The following is an 18250-nucleotide window of genomic DNA, read 5'->3' as shown; positions in this document are numbered from 1 at the left end:
TCTTCCACACATAGTCCCAAAACAACATACCAAATGACAAGGTATTAATAATTGTAATCGTTCATCATGAAACAGAATCAAATTGCAGCTACCACCTTCTCTTCCTTATTTTCTCCATACAAGACGAATCATACACGGAATTCAACATTTCCAAGTTATTTGCATTGAAATTTGTTGATCCAATTGATAATAAATCTATTATAAAGTATACCTGTTAATAGAGGAGTAGTGCAATATATGAAACTAACGATACAGTTTGTGGCGCCTTATATAAATTCATCTCCAAATGATAAATGTTTAATGGAAGTACGAATAATGACTCTAGATAAGGAAAGTGTTTATGAATGTAATTAGTTATGTATAAAAATTTAGTTGAATAAATATCATCAAATGCTGTACATAGAGTTGATCATACGGATAAAAACATTTCTATCTACGCCAATCTCTACCTCAGTGAATTAGTATTATGCTTTCCTCAGACTATTTAACATGAAAAGAATATTATGATCACCCAGACACATATTATTATATAGTGGGGTATCATAATGAGGACTAGTTTATTATTAGCAACTTTTGTATGTATATTATAATAAATATGAATATTTTTTGTCAATAAACTCATTGGCCATCAGAGAGATTATTAAAAATAATTATGATTAAAGACTATTCCAAAAACATTCAATCTGAAACAGTACAGTACTGTATATGCTTTCTCCATTAACTATATTCCAACTACAGAGCTGCTGTTTTAAACAAATCATTATAATTTATATCGAATTAATTATTCTCTTGAATAATTCAGCTTGAAGAAAACTGAGTATTTCAGTAGATATATTTTCAATTTATGACCTCGATGGGATTTATACTTTGCCTGATAATCAAATCTGCACTGAGATACGCACACAAAACAGAATTCTAAAAAATACTTCAACTCTGAAGTTAGATCATAATTGTATATGAAATATCGATATGACAATACTATCAACTTATATTGCAAACATCTACACCTGCACTAATAGTGAGGTCAACGTAATAATGGCAGCATTTGATTAACATTGGTGTTGCTATGCTTGTCTATCTTTCGACAAATCAGATAACGCTTTTTTTTCTAGCTCAGCAACGTTGCCAGATCGTTTTCTACAATGTTGAAATAGTATAAATACAATACATTTTTTGAAATTCAAACCCTAATTTTTGAAATGTATTATGAATTCATTGAATATTTTTTGGCGAATGAAATATTAATTTAAAAAGAATGGACGATCAATATTATATCAGATATACCGTTATCAGCTATCTTCCATAGAATGCAGTGGCAAGGCAGAGAATTGACAACGCTGTTGATCCATCTATTCCATTGATATTATAACGTGGACCTCACTATAGGTAACGATATTATGGTGGTCAGTTATCATGGAGTCTTGTCATATTGATATGACACACTATTTATTAACTTATCTTACACAACATCTACACCTACACTACTGATATCAAGGTGCACCAAACATGTTTGATTTGCTACATTCATTGGTGATGCTGGGGAATCAGGGACCGAGGAAGACTTTCCTCACATGGAGCATGGAAGCACAGGAGTATTCCTTTGATAATTCATCACCAAAATTAAAGATTGAATTATGAGGTACTATAGTTTGGTTGTTGTTATACGATTATTGATCACAAACTCTATTACAATAGAAATTGGATAAATAATCAAGTTAAATGAAAACACTCATTTCGAGTGAAAGCAGCATCAGAACTTCATAAAAGATCAGTCAGCAAAGCTGAATGGTTGTACAAGGACAAATAAAATCAGTGATAGGTTTCAAACATCCAAGATTCCCAAAAGCGTATGTCCGCATCAAATCGGTTCCACAAATTCCTAGTTTCACTAGAGGGAATCAATTAGACAGACTCCTTATTGGAGAAGAGGCCCGAATGAACCAACCGCCATCAGTCAATTGCCTTTGGCTTGGAATGATGAGGGGGAAAGGTGCAACAAGGGAGGGGAAACGCGGTGAAGGCCAACGCTATCTGCAAATAGCATCGACTTATTCTCCATATAAGGAGAAACAAAAACGCTTCCTCTTGTAATGCACGCACGCACCCAGACACACTCACACACATCATGACTGTTGCAAACTGCAACATATATCCACTGATCTCAACAATAACCAGAGTGATGATGTCTACGTCTAGCAGATCAAATCAACAATATACATGTTTTACTAGAATATATAAGAAAGTGATTAATGAATCATCGTACTGGTCTTCCTTTTCTGATGTATAATCTATATATATATATATATATATATATATATATATATATATATATATATATATATATTATTTTACATAATGTATTAGATAGACAATTCTCATTAATGTTAAGCTTCTTATAAAGTTCAGAGTGAGATTGAACATACAACCTCCGCTCCAGGGTGAATGAAATTGTAATAGGTACGAAGTTTTGGAGAATATAAGATTTTATAGTTATTTCGTCCTAATGAAGGTTATGTTTGTAAGCGGAATAAATTAATAGATGGAAACCATCTCCAGTACATTCAAAAACTTGGTACAACATTTCAAATTCATCAGTGGTCTAGTTGAGACTTGATGATCGAACACACAAACCGAGCAATCTCTATGGAGTAGAGATATATAGTATAGTTGACCGAACATAGTGAGGTCTACGTTTTAACTCGGATTTTCTTTTGTCTGTCTCTATGTAACGCGATTACGGCCAAACGCCTTGATACAATTCGATGAGATTTGGCAGGAATATTCCTTTTCAACTGCACGTCGGTGTTGACAGGTCTACTGTTCACAGAACTTACTAGTCTAGGATTAATCAGACTATAGAATTATTCATAATCAGTCAGCTGACAAGTGGATTACACAGATGTTCTGGAGAAGCCGTGTATATTTCTACTAGTGGTTCTGTGAACAGTAGACCTCACGCAGTATTCTCATCCATAAGTACCTGATTGAAACTATAGACCTTATGGAAATACAGCAATAGACTGGCTTCTCCACACATCTGTGTAATCACTTGTCAGCTTTTTTATGATGAATAATTCTATAGTCTGATTTTTACTCTAATATTGGCTCCTTTTTCCTTTCATATTATCCTTGAAATGCAAAATTTCCAAAAGCCTTGTATATACGTCGACGCGCAATTAAAAAAGGAACATACCTGTCAAATTTCATGAAAATGCTACATCGTAAAAGGTGTATCATAAAAGCTGCACCTGATCACTGGGTGGACCCAGTATTTTCGTCTTTTTTTTATTCCTCAGCCACCATGACAAAACGACCACATCGTCATCGGAATCCATCGTGAAACTGTCGGAAAAACAGTTTCTTTTGTATGCATGCGTGAGTGAAACGGATTGCATGAAACATGTTACCTGAAACTTGTTTCATGAAACTTGTTTCATGCAATCAGTTTCACTCGCGCATGCATACAATAGAAACGGTTTTCCTGTCAGTTTCACGATGGATTCCGATGACGATTTGGTCGTTTTGTCATGGTGGAATAAAAAGAAAAGACTAAAATATACTGGGTACACCCACTGATCAGGGATGGAGACCATAGTTCCCTCGTTGTTGCGAACTTGCTCATAAGTGTTCCTATCAAATTCAAGGATTTTTCCGAATGTCTAAGCCACTTTTTGATCGTTTGGTGGCATTGGTTGGTGCACAAAAAAACGAAGAGGGACACCAACTGGAGGCTGGCTGTGAGCCCAGAGGATCAAATGCTAAGAATAGTTGTTTGTCATTTTCATTTTATATTTAGTTTTATTTTATGGGTTGTTGATTTACTGGTCGGCCATTGTTGTTACAACTTTTGCCGACAGATAGCGCATAGCGCTGTAGGCGGTGAACTGTGTGATTACAAGCCAGCTGTTCAATTTTTAGGTTATGTTGTAACACATTTTACTGGTCACGTAAGTTTTTAAAAATTATTTTATTTGCAGTTTTTATAAAAATGTATGTGGAGGAAAAATGTTGTGTACATCAAAAATGAGTGAAAAATGTTTTTCTCCCTCAGGAAAATTCTCCCTCAGGGAGAAAAACAGTACTTTTCACTCTAGATATACAAATAATTATTCATCAGATGGAAACATTATCACGGAACTGGATGAATTATATCATATGGAATACAAATTCAAACGTGAATTGACTTTGTTAACATTTCAAACAGGTTACATCAGATACTCTTGTGGATGAGAAAACTCTGTGAGGTCTACTATTCACAGAACTACTAGTATAGATAATATAACAAGTATAGATAGATAACAATAAGAGTGGAAGTTGAAAAATGATTGTAGTGTACTGGTACATTGGTGGATTCTGGATTAAATGGAATTACCTCTATATTCACTATTATTCTATCTAACACAGATAAAGGATTCTGAGAACGGTTCCACTTTCCTTAATCGATTCGACGGTTAGTATACAAATTCGGATACAATCACTGCATAATGTTGGCCTTTACAAGATAACGGCACCGCATTGTAATCCTGATAAACATAGCCCGTAAAAGAATCCAAGGTCAAGCCTTGTCATTCTCTAATACATTTTTTCATTGATCCATAAATACAATTCCAATCATATTACTTCACTGTCATTCTGTCATAATTCACACAACAAACCACCAAGCATTCATCCATTTCAACATCTATTAGCCAACTTATTAATAGGTAATCTATCTTAAAAGAAAGTTGTGAATTACCATTTTTTTCATCATAATTATCTTTATATAATTTTAAATATTTGTTTTTTCTTTATATTGGTCATATTATTTATTATGAAAGTATTTATTGGTTTTCTGTGACTCCACCGCGCACAGGGACGAGTCATCAAAACATTCTCTAATTCAAATAATAATGTACTTTTGGTGTTTTTTTTTCTTCAAATTATATTAATGAATTTTACTTTTACAAGTCTACTATTGAAAATAGCGTAGTTACAACTTCTAGTGACTAATTTATAAATACCTAGCTCTTTCAAGAGGTCTTAGGTCCCCATTAGACTTGCATACTGTATTTCAATAATGAGTTAATGTGTCAGCTCCTGATATGCAAAGCACATATCTATGGCTAGCTTTCCAATTAAAATAGAATAAATTAACATTTAGGCAGTAGATGAATCCGAAAAAAGAAAGGAGACCAGCAATATTCTGAAAACGCTACCCACAAAACAACCTACTTTCATTGACAATTACTCAAGGTTCCAAAAATTAGATACCAAAAGAATATCACTACTAAAAACCCGTTATTCTATCAAAGTATATTGGAAGCAGTAAGCAACCGCAACTGCAGAAGTGGTCTTGTGTGAATCACTCGGATGGGAAAATGAATTCGACAGCAATCTTCTGTTGTGAGCTGTACGGTGTACGGCTGTAGGCCTACCTCTTGGCTTGCTGACTGAAGTGTACAAGACGTGACCGGAAACAGGAGGAAGTGCCCGCCCTATCACACCGACCGGCCCAGCACTCTTCTACTCTTCTTCACTCACAAACATTTTCAATTTTAATTAATTTTCTTGATATTTTATATTCTAGGAATGGCCGAAACCTGGGAATCGAAAACAAAGGCTGATGAACTAACCTAAGTTCTAAGCTGTAATAGAAAATAGTTTATCCCATGCTCAGATAATATCATAATTCATCGGTTCCAACAAAAATAGTATAACGTATCAACTGTGATAAACAAAATTTTTTTAAACTTGAATAGTGATCTCACTGATCACAGTATTTATGGAGTGAAAATGAGAAAGAGCAATAAATAGGCTACAAGAAGGGAAGAGGTTCCCCTTGTAGCACTTACACAACGTGTGGGTCCAAAAGCCGATCTATTTCAAGAGCCAAAGTCAGCGGCCACTGAGAATGAGGAAAAGTTCTCATTTAGCTTGACATGACATTTTCAATCAGCTCTTCTATTCAAGTGCTTACAATTACCGTCAATATGACAAAAATCTAAATACAAAACGAAACAACATAAGATTTTAAGAGTTCTCAGAAACTGAAAAATCAACTATTATAGTAACTACATTATAGTTATGTGTTATTTCATACATTCAACTCAAACTGGACTCAGATAATAAAATTGAAATTATGCATTAACATAGGCAGCAAGAGGGCAACCGCCACCCTCTTAATACAATGAAGGATAGAATAGACTTACACAATATGTTGTTAAAGGGAGGGGTTGGTACAAAGGATGACAGGCTATGAGGGGTTAAGAAGAAGTCAAAAAGTTTCACAAAAGATTCATTCTTAAAAATAGAAACTAAAATTGATAGTTTGTTATCAACTGCTGATAAAATTCAGTAATTTTTATACCTAACAATGAGTGGTTCCATCAGTCATCACAATGAGAAATCACTTTCTACTGACACTGAAATGTATTCAGTGTGTATTTATACACTATTGTACACATGCACAAATGTATTCATACACTATTGTATGATCGACAACAATTACCTACTTACTATTAAACGAAGTGTATTTTACAAAATATTATAAAACTTATTCAACTTGGAGAAACTTTGAGCATTGGGAACTAAATTACAAGACAGAATAAATAAATTCAGAGGGTATACTAACTCCATTGAGGAGTTATTATTTGATTGACATTGATGGTACCGGAAATAGAATGTATTGGGAAAGAGTGTGACATCATAATTTGTGTAGCTTTGCGTTGGATTGGGAAGCTGGGTTGAATGGCCGCGCCGGGGCAACAATCCAAAGAGTGCCGTCTCATTCTCACTTCTCACCACTCACTACTCTCCACTCCACTCACACCACTCTATCGACGAAAAACAGCACTTGTTCTACTAAATAAAGCGATACGAAATGCAAAACCGATTTATAAATAGACATTCCCATGTCATTCCACTACAACTAACGCACTTCCAAACATTGTTAATGAACTTGCCATCAGGTACACGAGGATGAGACGCAGCAAGGGAGGGACGGAGGAGACTGAAGATAGAATGCGCAACGAATGCAATTCACACAATCCTCTATCAATGGACACATTACAAATCATAGTTTAATGACTCAAAGCGATTTGCTCCACTGAGCCCATAACTAAATTCACCAAAGTTCAACACTAGAGACTAGTCAGCTACTTACTGCATTAAAAGGGCAGTGCTATCAGCTTATTGACAACTTGGAATTAATGCTTTATAACTATACCTTTCAATACAGAGAATTAATCAATTATTATAGTTGAATGGTTCTTTAGTATTGTACTTTGAACTGCAGCAGAGGTTGGCATCATTGTTGTTTTTAGGTTATTATGTTGATCGCTGTTCATAGATTTATCATTGTCTTTATCAACATATCATGACCAGAGAAAACTTGCAATTGTTTTATTCTATAGCATGACATGAATAATTGAGAACGCAACAACAAAATAAACTAACGTTTCAATTTCAAGTTTTCAATAGTAGGCTATCCATAAATCAATTACACTAAAATAATATATTCCTTATGCAGTAGGCTACTTGATTTACTAAGTAATGACAAATTTAGCACAGTGAGGTCCATGATATAATAGCAGTAAAGAAAGATAAGAGAGCAGTAATGCCGAATCTCTACCTTTTAAAGAATATTACTGATACCGGTATATCTAATAGAACATTATGACCCGGTTGCATTTTATTTGTGTTTAAATTCACAACCAATCAGAGAAGGCGTTTTTGAAAAGACGGTTTCTCTGGTTGGTTCTCGTGTAATTAACCTCGATTAAAATTTAACCGGCTTTTGTGCAACCGGCTCTAATGGTTTATTCTTGTTAGAAATGATCTAACTTGGGCCTATATTTTATTCGTCAAGGAAATATATTTTTAAATAGGCCTAATTTAATAATAAATGTTCATAATTGAGATAAAATATTGATTTATCATAATTATTTCTACATTGTTGAAACAACGATTTGGCAACGTTGTATAGGATAGATGAACGTTGAAAAGGATAGAGCTATATGCTTTGTCTAATGATAAGACAAGGATATCAGCAACAAACACTGCAATATTATAAAGTGGATCTTAATATAGTACGGTTTTCATTTCCTACAAGTGAATGATTATGTAAAAAATATCTACATGCAAAAGATGATTAATGTATCCTTTGAAAAGTATATCAAGTAAGATTTTGAACATGATCGACTACCAAATAGTCATAATATACCGTAGAAGTAGTAAACCACTGCCTCATCTAAAGCTGCGTTTACACCAAAGCTATTAACAAAATGTTAATAACTTAATCCTTAAAGATTCTATTAGATTGAACTTATCATACACATGATGATTATATGTGTTTGTCAAGTTTCGTTCAATCTAATAGAATCTATATGGATCAAGTTATTAACATTTTGTTAATAACTTTGGTGTAAACGCGGCTTAATACTGTCCATCAGAGTAAATTCTGTCCTGTCATGTCAGTGAGATATCGTTGTAAAAACAGTTAATGACTGATTTGGCTGTTTGTGTTGGTGTATCGACAATGCTAATCATCAGTTGTAAACAACTACTACCTACCATAAAAAGCTAATTTCCAACAGGACACACTGGTAGCTAGTCCGCTCGAGTTGAAAGCAGGGAAAATACTTTGAGTTTATTAAATGCATTTTACTGTAACTACTTCGTTTGGTCAAAAATCATTAGAAACAGAATAACTTATGAACCAACCGTCCTGCACATTTAATATTTTTATAATTTATTAATCTAGTTTATAGAATTCAAGAACTCTTTGATAATTCAGCTGATTCAAATTATTTACTTGAGAATCTGATAGGTATAAGAATTAACCTATAAAAATGTAAAACTGACAATAAACGGTACGATAGGCTATCTGCTACCTACATTTATGCGATTTTAGACACAACAGCCAAATGTTATAAAAATAAAGATTACAGTTGTGTTGTACGTGGTGAAGTTGTATCATAATGAAAAACACGAGTAGAAATTGTCAATCACGTTTTATAAAAATGGGTTTCAATAAAACGTGGTTTTCATTGTTATGAATATTTATTTATTGATACACAGATCACCATTTATTAAGATTGGAGACGGACCAACAGGCACAGCCAAAAACTGTTCCTTCACCGAATTTTGATTCATACACACTATAGATAATCAGGATATATTAAATGCATTTATTTATGTTTTATTATTAATAGGCCAGGATAACTACCAGGAAAGTAAAAAATCTCTAGATCAACATTTTTGACATAAATTTTAATAACTAAGACGATGATGTGGGTTGTATAACATTGAACTTAGAACATTGTTAAACCAACCTACATTTGGACTGTTGCTAAACGTAGAATTTGAACTGTTTAAAGCTTGAGCCGGTAGTACTTTTCTGAAAGTTGGGTTTCGTAATTAATTCTGAATGATTCAACACCCTTTGTTTTTTTTTACCGAAGACAAGTCAAGCTGTAGGCTACAATAGTAAGCTACCGCACTTACTTCTATAAGAGTCCCTCTACACAGCAATAATTTGTGATCATAATATATCACATAGATTTGATGATTAATCTGATGTATGATCATTATTATAAAACACAGTTTTACACAAAAAAGTATAGGCTATTTGGTCAGACAATGTTGAAAACCTTCTGTATATGTCTAACAACAGAAGTCATAAAAGTTATCGGATGGGCACGTTAAACTGTCTGAAGTATGACAGTCGTAAGGCCCATTGACGGCTTAAATTATAATATTCAGGCCGTGGCCGTGGGACCTTCCTGCAAGGGACTCCCCACCAACAAAAGCCATACGAATTTACTTAGTCATAAAAGTGAGTAGGACCTAAAGTTTATGCTCAATACTTGATACTTCAATATTCAATAACATAATAGGCCTAGCCTAATTGATAACTTTTACTTTACATTGAAATTAGAAATGCTTGAGACCAGTCCTACCTTTTAAGCTATATTATTATAAATAGAAATACCTTGAATTCATGATAATCAGCTCATCATTATAAATATAAATAGCTTGATTATTATGAATCATGGTTTTATGCAAATCAAAATAGAATTGTGAAATGTAATAATTTAGATAAAAGTAAGTTTTCTTGAACATTGTATTATTTCTGTACAAGTGTTAAGTTAGTAGGTTGATTGCAAAACAAAAATATGCTGAATGAGAATTTTGCTAATTATTACTTGATACATTTTTAAATTAGTTTAATTACTTTAAATACATTTTTATTTAAAGATGGATAAAAAACACCACCAAGAAAAATTTTTACGTCTAAACGCTTTTCAACTTGGACCTACTCATTTAATCTTTTATGGTTCATTAACCTCCATCCATCGGTTAAACAAATTATTAAACATTCAAGTTCATAATATACAAAAAACGCCCAATAACCATCTTACTCTATACTTTTCAACAATGATTCTAGTTAATCTATCAGACATTTGCCAATCAATTTGATCTTGATTAGAATACCGGAAACGTGATTATGACTAACCCATTTTCAGGAAGTAAGCGACTATCCTAACAAATGGATAACAAAAATTGAAGATTTTTCAAAATAAGTATCATTAGAATAATAAATCAAGATTCACATCTAATAGCTAGCCAAAATCAATCTTATAATATCTTTATTACAAGGAAACACCCTAAACACATTGCCTGCCTACCGATAGAATGCTAACTAGTAGAATGGGTAGCCTAAGCTATAGAAGCTGCGCTACAACTTGAATAGCCTTTCAACATATACATAAATAAGAACAAGTAAGAAATATCTTAGATCTACAATGAAAATAAATATTACGAATAAAGTTATTTAAAACAAAAAAGTGACCTAACAAAATATTTCAATTAAAATGGCGGTGCCGGCATGTAGAATGTAAACGGTTGGCTTGTCTTCATCTGAAGATAAATTTTAATGGCTATTTGGAAAATAAAAGGAATTTTAATAAAATAATTAAAAACTTACCATAATTTATGAATATAATCCGTAACACAGAAAGTTTTCGTTCAATTTTCACTAACGTAACGTCAACACATAGAAGTGAAAGAAGGTGTTCCACTCTAATCACTGCCAACTGAATCAGTAGACTGGGAGCTTGGAGAAATGGTATTCATGCGCGAGACAGGCTTTGAAACACTGTCTACGATTGGCCGAGCCTGTTAGCTCCCCACCATTATCCAACATTTCGACCATTCCTGTTTCTAGTATTATAGTGGGTAGAAAGCTCTTTTCTCTCTACAGGAAATTTAGGTTTTTGATCTTGAAATAAAGTTATGAGGTTGAAAAAGCAATTTACATTTGGCGGAATAAATTTCTGAATGGATATTCTATATTATTTATAATTAAATCAATGAAAAGAATTCAGACAGTATACTAAATCGGGCCCAGGTAAAGGCTCCAACCAATGATGATTAATAATTGGATACCCTATTATTTTTTACAACCAGTAGAACCGAAAAGGAAATCATAATATTTTGAAATGAGAATCAGCCCTTCAGTAATTTTTTTACTTCATAATTATTTCAATTCAGATCAGATGATTCAGATCCCCCTCCTACAACAAATTAGTCACTATTGCTGGACGGTAAACCTTGTCAGCCAATCAAAAACAGTGTGGAGGGATATTGCCTTATATGGTAAAGAGGGAAGAACTACCAATTCATTGAATTTTGAATTCATAGATCGTTCACACAAAAGGCCTCTTATCTATAATAGTTGTTCGTTCAACAACCAAATTTCATTTCTAAAGGAAGTTAGGCTTAGCATATTTTTATTAAAAGTAATAAGCTTGAGCAATCATAATACAGGAAAACTATTTAAATAGAAAAAGTACCGGTAAGGTGTAGCCTACCATATAGATACTCAATCCCAATGCTACATCAGCACCTTCATTATAGAATAGCCTATTTGCAATATTTGAGAGAAAATATTAAGCCTTATGCATACCCAGGTGCGGGACAGTTGAAAGCCGGGTACAACGATTATTGAAATTAACTCTCGATCCACAAAAAAGTACAACAAAACCTATACTACTGGTAGACTTTTGTGCACACCAGAGGAGAATCGCATGACGGGTGCGGAAGTCTTGATTAAAATTTGGGTTGAAATCGTCGCCTTCATGTTATTTGCAGAGGTGTTTACAATGCTTTGAAGAGAACAATATTCTTTACTGTAAATTTGACGTTGAGGCCTCAACGTCTTCAACTCAACGGTGGTTTGTGTGGCAAAGAGGACCTGGAGTCCTAACTCCGCCCTTATATAAAGGCAATCAATCTCTATCAATGCAACCACAATAATGCGGTCCCGTATTGCGAACACACTATATTGAAAAACTGAAGACGTTCAATTTAACACTTCAAAAAATTGGTAGAGACGGTTTAACGAGAGAGGCTGGATAAACGAGTTCTGTTGTATTAGGTAGCTTTCCAACAATGCATATATACCGTGACCTGTCTTTAAAAATCCAAAGCTTTCTCTGATCTTGAAGGGATGTTCTGGAATTAGTAATTACATTTTGGTAATATCTGCTAAACTTAAAAGTAGGTAGTAATTATTACAATGGAAAATTGTTTTTTTTTCTATTATGTACTTCTTACAATATACTGGTATTGATCACATTAATGCAAAAAAACTTAAACAAGCAATACAATTGTTTATTGAACAGGTAAACTCATTAAAGGTACCTCAGAGCCAGGGTCTGACTCAAATAGTCAATAATAATCATGTAATCATCAAACACGAAGTTTCCGAGCCCGAATCGCCTACTTTGCAAGTTGGCAGGAGTGCTCATCACTGATCATGCTCCATACTTGGTAGTGTATGGGTTCCTATAGCTCCATAGATGAGGTTAACAATAATGAATTTTGAGATTTATATGCGTTGTGTATCTATCTGCCATACGCTAAATATAGCTACCATAAATATCAGCTATCTGCCATAATAGTCCAGACAATGAATGCTCAAAAGAGGGTATAGAGGGAAAAGTTGGGAAGACAATTTTTGACCCCACAGTTCTGTTGAGGACAGTAAGGAGGTAAACATTTCAAAAGTCCCCACCCCTACCCACGGTGATTAGGGGGTGGGGGTGGTTTAAAGGTATAATTTTTTGGTTTCTCGCATAAAACTAAAAAACTCTGTATCTTAAGGACTTTACTGTCATATAACACATTTAAGCTTACATAATTTCCTACAATATTTATCCTACAACTTTTTTTGTATCTCTTTTAGTTTTCGAGATATCCGCTCTTGAAGGAATGACATTTTTGAAAAAAAACACGTTTGCTACCAATTTTTTCTATTTTTGCTCTTATATTTTTTTAAAAATCGATGGGAAAAATCCATGCTGATAATGAGCTCATAGAGCATTGAATTATCTTCAATTTAATGTATAATGTCACACTTACGAATTTCCCTACTCCTTTTGCAGCAGATTTAGTGTTGAGTGTGAAAACTCCATTTTTGCAACAATAGACCAATAAATTGTCAAAGGAATTTGAAGGGAATGTTTTAAACAAAATGTTTGACTTTGCAGCTTGTTGAGATTAGTTAGGAGGAGAACATATCAAAGGTCCCCATTCCTAACTCATTGCTAAGGGGATGAGGGTGGTTTGAAGGTTGAATTTTTTAATGTTTTGCTTGTTTTTGTAAGGCCTTCAATAGCGCTGAGGAGAAATCACCACCATATATAGATATGTATATTAAATCGAAATGAATATCAATCTAACATCACTGAGCATCTCAAGGTTTAATTGAAAATGTCTGCGGTGCAGAACAGTGCACTTGAAATTGATTTTCGTTGAAGAAACCGGTTAGTATTAACATCAGGCTCATCTCATACTCTACACTCTACAGGCTATTTTGTACTCTAAGCGTTGACGAGAATTCTTTTATTATCTCCTTTTAATTTAATGTTACATTTTCAGTAAAAAATACACATGAAATCCATTTTAAGTGTCTTTTAATTGTTTCTGTCACAATATGAAACTTTTACATAGTTTGAAACAAAAAAATAAAGAATAAGTATTTACAGACGTTTCAAGGCATCACCGATCAACCTCTTTTGATTAGAATCAAATGACAATGGGTATAAATAATATCCAATACATACTATGATTCTAAAAAATAAGCAATCCAACTAAACTGAGACACACTTCCCTGATTTCATATTTGCATTTCTATAATACTCTTACTTAAAGCAAAACTTGAACGTATAATTCATTAACTTAACCCCAATGGAGATTGATTCAGTGATTTGAGAGAATGTTTTTTAAAAGATGCTTTTACATCATGTAATACTTCAAGTTCAGTGATCTTAGTGGCCAATTGTCCTTGAATACGGCCATCGGTTAATAGTGTTCTAATCAATTGATTCAGTCATCAAATTTATTACAAATTATATTAAACCACGCTTTTTCTTGTAGTCTTCTAAATTAAGAGATCTCCGGGGCCCACTGTCTTTCATTGCAGCCATTGGTTTTGGTGTTATACTGGAGGGGTTATCTGCAAACAGAATACACAATTTTTATCTTTAGTAATATCATAACAAATCAATGCACTCCAATACAGTACTCTATTAGCTGAATAAGCTGAGTTTCAACACAAGAAAGATTTGCTAAGGGATCAATCAAATGGAGGCATGTCAGGGTATAGCGCCCGCCCCATTGGAACAACGTAAATGGTGATTTTTGTGGAGCGACGAAACTCGATAGAATTCTAATCGTTAGCCGTGCATCAGGCCTCAGTCACTCAACTCAACTTAGTCACAATTTCGTGGATGATGAACCAGCATGATGAGCGGCACGCCACGCCGTTCTTCTTTCCAACTACTATATTATACAACGGCACCCTAATACAGGATTGTAGACGAGATCCTATGACAGACGTGTGTGACATGCACCATTGTAGGCCTTCACCGTCCATGATCGCAACGGAGTGGGATCCTAATCGTGCATAAGTGTGGCCCCGTCTTTACAAGTTTCAAGACTAGCTTTTAAAACAGTCTATTCCTGTAAAAGCAATGTTTCTCTAATGCGATTTACTTCACATGTTCGCGTCAGAATTCCTTATATATGACATCAATGTTTCTCATGCAATCAATGCTGACTGACGGACAGAAGTGAATTCAAGTATAATGCGTATAAAAAAGACAAATCTCAGTGAATTGGTCATGTTGAAATAAAATCATAGTAACTTGAAATTAAAACTTTGTAAGGGTACAAACAGAACGATCAAGTCAATGGGCCATATGAATAAAACCAAAGCTCTGGTTTTGCTCATGAGCATGAGCATGGAGCATAAGGTTTTGCTCATGACATTAGGTAGAAGTGTTAGCATTTGCTCATTTTTATATGAATAAGCTTTACCTTATACTCTTAACTCATGCTCCTGAACTCTGGAGAAAATGCTCACGCATTTTAAAGATTTTTCATCAGCTGATTCACCTTTGTGGCCTTACTTTGTTTTTATAGCTCATGTAAGTGCTAAATATGCAAGTATAGACACCGCTTGTGTTTGCGTCGTCTGCTCTGCTCTATCCATGAATTGAGTTTTAGGTTAGTTGAGTTATGAATCTCTATAATAATTTTCAGCATAATCTTATAATCTCATTAGCCTTCTTATAACCGTCTACACTCTCATCTTCTTAAATGCCTATTTCCTATTTTGTGATGGCTATCTTTATATCAGGTATCTTTTGTATTTATCCTTTTTTAGGAATAATGGTGATATATATATATATATATATCATGGTTGAATCTAAAAATAGTTTTATAGTTTTCAACTATTGGTTGTGAACGTATCTGGTATAGTTTCCTCCTACTCAAACGAATTAGTTGAGCCATTTTACTATGAGCAAAAGGTGAAAAGCTGCTCCAGAGTAGACTCACTTTTTTTGAAGCATTTGCTTCAAAAGTTGAGCACCCCTTTATTCATACAATTTTGAGCAAAAGCTTTTACTTACGAGCAAATGCTCAAACTATTTTTTTGATTAGCATAAGCAAAAGGTTCTACTCACGTTTATTCATAGAAAATGAAGCATATGCTCCATATTTTAGAAGTATAAGCAAATGCTCAACTTTATTCATATGGAATATGGAATATGAAAAATTCTGGCTCAACTGGGTTGGACGAGATTTCATCACGAGTGATAAAGAAGGTTAGTCCCATTATCTTGGAGCCTCTAACATTTATTATTAATAGGTGTTTGCAGGAAGGAATCTTTCCCCAAAAATTAAAGTATGCTCTGATCAAACCAATTCACAAGAAGGGAGATAGGAAGGATCTTAAAAATTATCGACCAATTGCCCTCTTAACTGTATTCTCCAAGATATTTGAGAAGATTGTGTTTGAGCAGATGATGGTTCACTTAGATGAGAATAACATTTTTCATAACAAACAATTTGGATTCAGGAGGGGATTGTCAACTAAGTCTGCTATATTTGAAGTTGAATCAGATGTGTTGGATGCTCTGGATGGATCGCGGAAGGCTTTAGGGCTTTTCTGCGATTTATCCAGGGCGTTTGATATGGTAGACCATGAGCTGTTGTTGAATAAGCTTGGATTCTATGGATTTGTTGGTAGTGCAGGGAAATTTTTCGTGTCCTATTTGGAAAATAGATATCAGTCAGTTAAATTGAGTAATGGGAGTTCACTGGTATTCTCAGCATGGGAAAGAGTAAAGCAAGGTGTGCCACAGGGCTCTGTGCTTGGACCGACTCTTTTCAATTTATTTATAAACGACCTGCCAAATAATGTAGATGGCAAGCTCATTTTATATGCTGACGATACAACGGTTCTGGTTACTGGTAAGGATGATAGCGAAGTTATGATTAGGGCTGAAACGGCTATGCATCAACTCAACAATTGGTTTGGTCATAATGCATTTTGAATATGACTAAATCCAACTATATCAGGTTTGCCGTGACGGGACATCATGCTGAACCCTCAAACCTGAATGCTTCAAATGGGAGGGAGTGCTTGTCTGTTGAAGTGACTAGTTTTCTTGGAGTGGAATTGCAAAAAAATATGAAATGGGATAAACACTTGGAAAAACTTATAAAACAGCTCTATCATGCACTTTTTGCACTGAGAACTGTGAGGACTGCATCCACTATAAAGACAGCTCAGAAGGTGTATCATGGATATTTTTTAGCCCTAATACGCTACAGCATCTTCTTGTGGGGGAATAGTAAAAATAATTTATATAAAATATTTAAGATGCAAAAGAAAGCTGTTCGTGTTTTGGAGGGCTTGCGGCCATCCAATTCATGTAGGCCCATTTTTAGAAAATACAGGTTTCTCACGGTCCCAGCATTGCACTTCCTTGAGACTGTAAATTTTGTCTTCAGAAATTCAGAGAGATTTGAAGGAAATGTAGTTTGCCATGGCTATAGCACAAGAGCAAAGAGTTCAGCTGTATATCAGTACCCCGCTCACAGACTGACACTTTTGGAAAAAGGACCACATTATTCGGGACTGAAGCTCTTCAATTGTCTACCTGAAAGAATACGGTCATGTGGTAGTCATAGGCTTTTCCTGTCTTCAATTACTAATGTACTTGTGGAAGCGTGTCCCTATACAATGGAGGAATGTTGTGGTGCCTTCATACTTTTAGTTTATACAGATGCATACACTTTGCATAGAAAAATGTTCATGACATGTTACATGCCACTTGAGCTCTGCTCAGATTTGTGGCTTCACGTAACAAATGACAATAATAATAATAATAATATGGCCCATTGTTTAGCTTTCAGATCAGGTCGCCCTCGCGATAGCTCCAATCTAATACAAACACAATGTCAAGCATGGAATTGAAACTAAAAAAGAGTCAAGCCGTGAAATCCAGAATTTAAATAAGCCATTTTTTTAGCTGCTAAGATATTTCCAAGAATGTCAATACACCTACGCACAAGTACTAAGCTTGAAACCAATAATTCAGCATTGTCAATCATAGAATCGCAAAAAATACAGCAAAATATCATTTCAAAATTATTTTTCTTCATTCTTTACTTTTGAATGTTTGATCAATCCTGACAAAAATGTTCAAGATAAATAAAGAATGGCATGAAAATGAACAACTTTTATCAACTCTGGTCTGTCTATAGTTGTCTATCTATAAATGGTTGTTCCTCAGACCTGTGAGTTCTCAAATAGTCTATATAATAGTGTATACAATTAGATGAACATAACCTAAAAGGTTTTGCTTAATTTTATGTTTTGAAGGTGAAATGAAATGTTAGGAAGGTTGGGGTT

General features: G+C 34.2%; 2 protein-coding genes across 2 annotated transcripts in view; both read right to left on the bottom strand.

Annotated features, from left to right (window-relative positions):
• The window catches only part of LOC111053721 (cofilin/actin-depolymerizing factor homolog), a 34379-nt gene extending 22803 nt beyond the window's left edge, over positions 1-11576 (bottom strand). The window contains exon 1 of the mRNA XM_022340641.2: positions 10967-11576. Within this exon, the coding sequence (XP_022196333.1) occupies positions 10967-10969 (3 nt within the window). The 5' untranslated portion in view covers positions 10970-11576. The remainder of the gene's footprint in view (positions 1-10966) is intronic.
• A 2365-nt stretch (positions 11577-13941) lies between these two features.
• The window catches only part of LOC111053722 (RNA polymerase-associated protein RTF1 homolog), a 36625-nt gene continuing 32316 nt past the window's right edge, over positions 13942-18250 (bottom strand). Inside the window, exon 13 of the mRNA XM_039424218.1 lies at positions 13942-14500. Coding sequence (XP_039280152.1) covers positions 14394-14500 — 107 coding nt within the window. The 3' untranslated portion in view covers positions 13942-14393. The remainder of the gene's footprint in view (positions 14501-18250) is intronic.

Source organism: Nilaparvata lugens, chromosome 3 (genome assembly GCF_014356525.2).
Source record: "Nilaparvata lugens isolate BPH chromosome 3, ASM1435652v1, whole genome shotgun sequence".
In the NCBI taxonomy this organism is placed as follows: Eukaryota; Metazoa; Arthropoda; class Insecta; order Hemiptera; family Delphacidae; genus Nilaparvata; species Nilaparvata lugens.
This window is presented reverse-complemented; position numbering and strand designations above follow the sequence as displayed.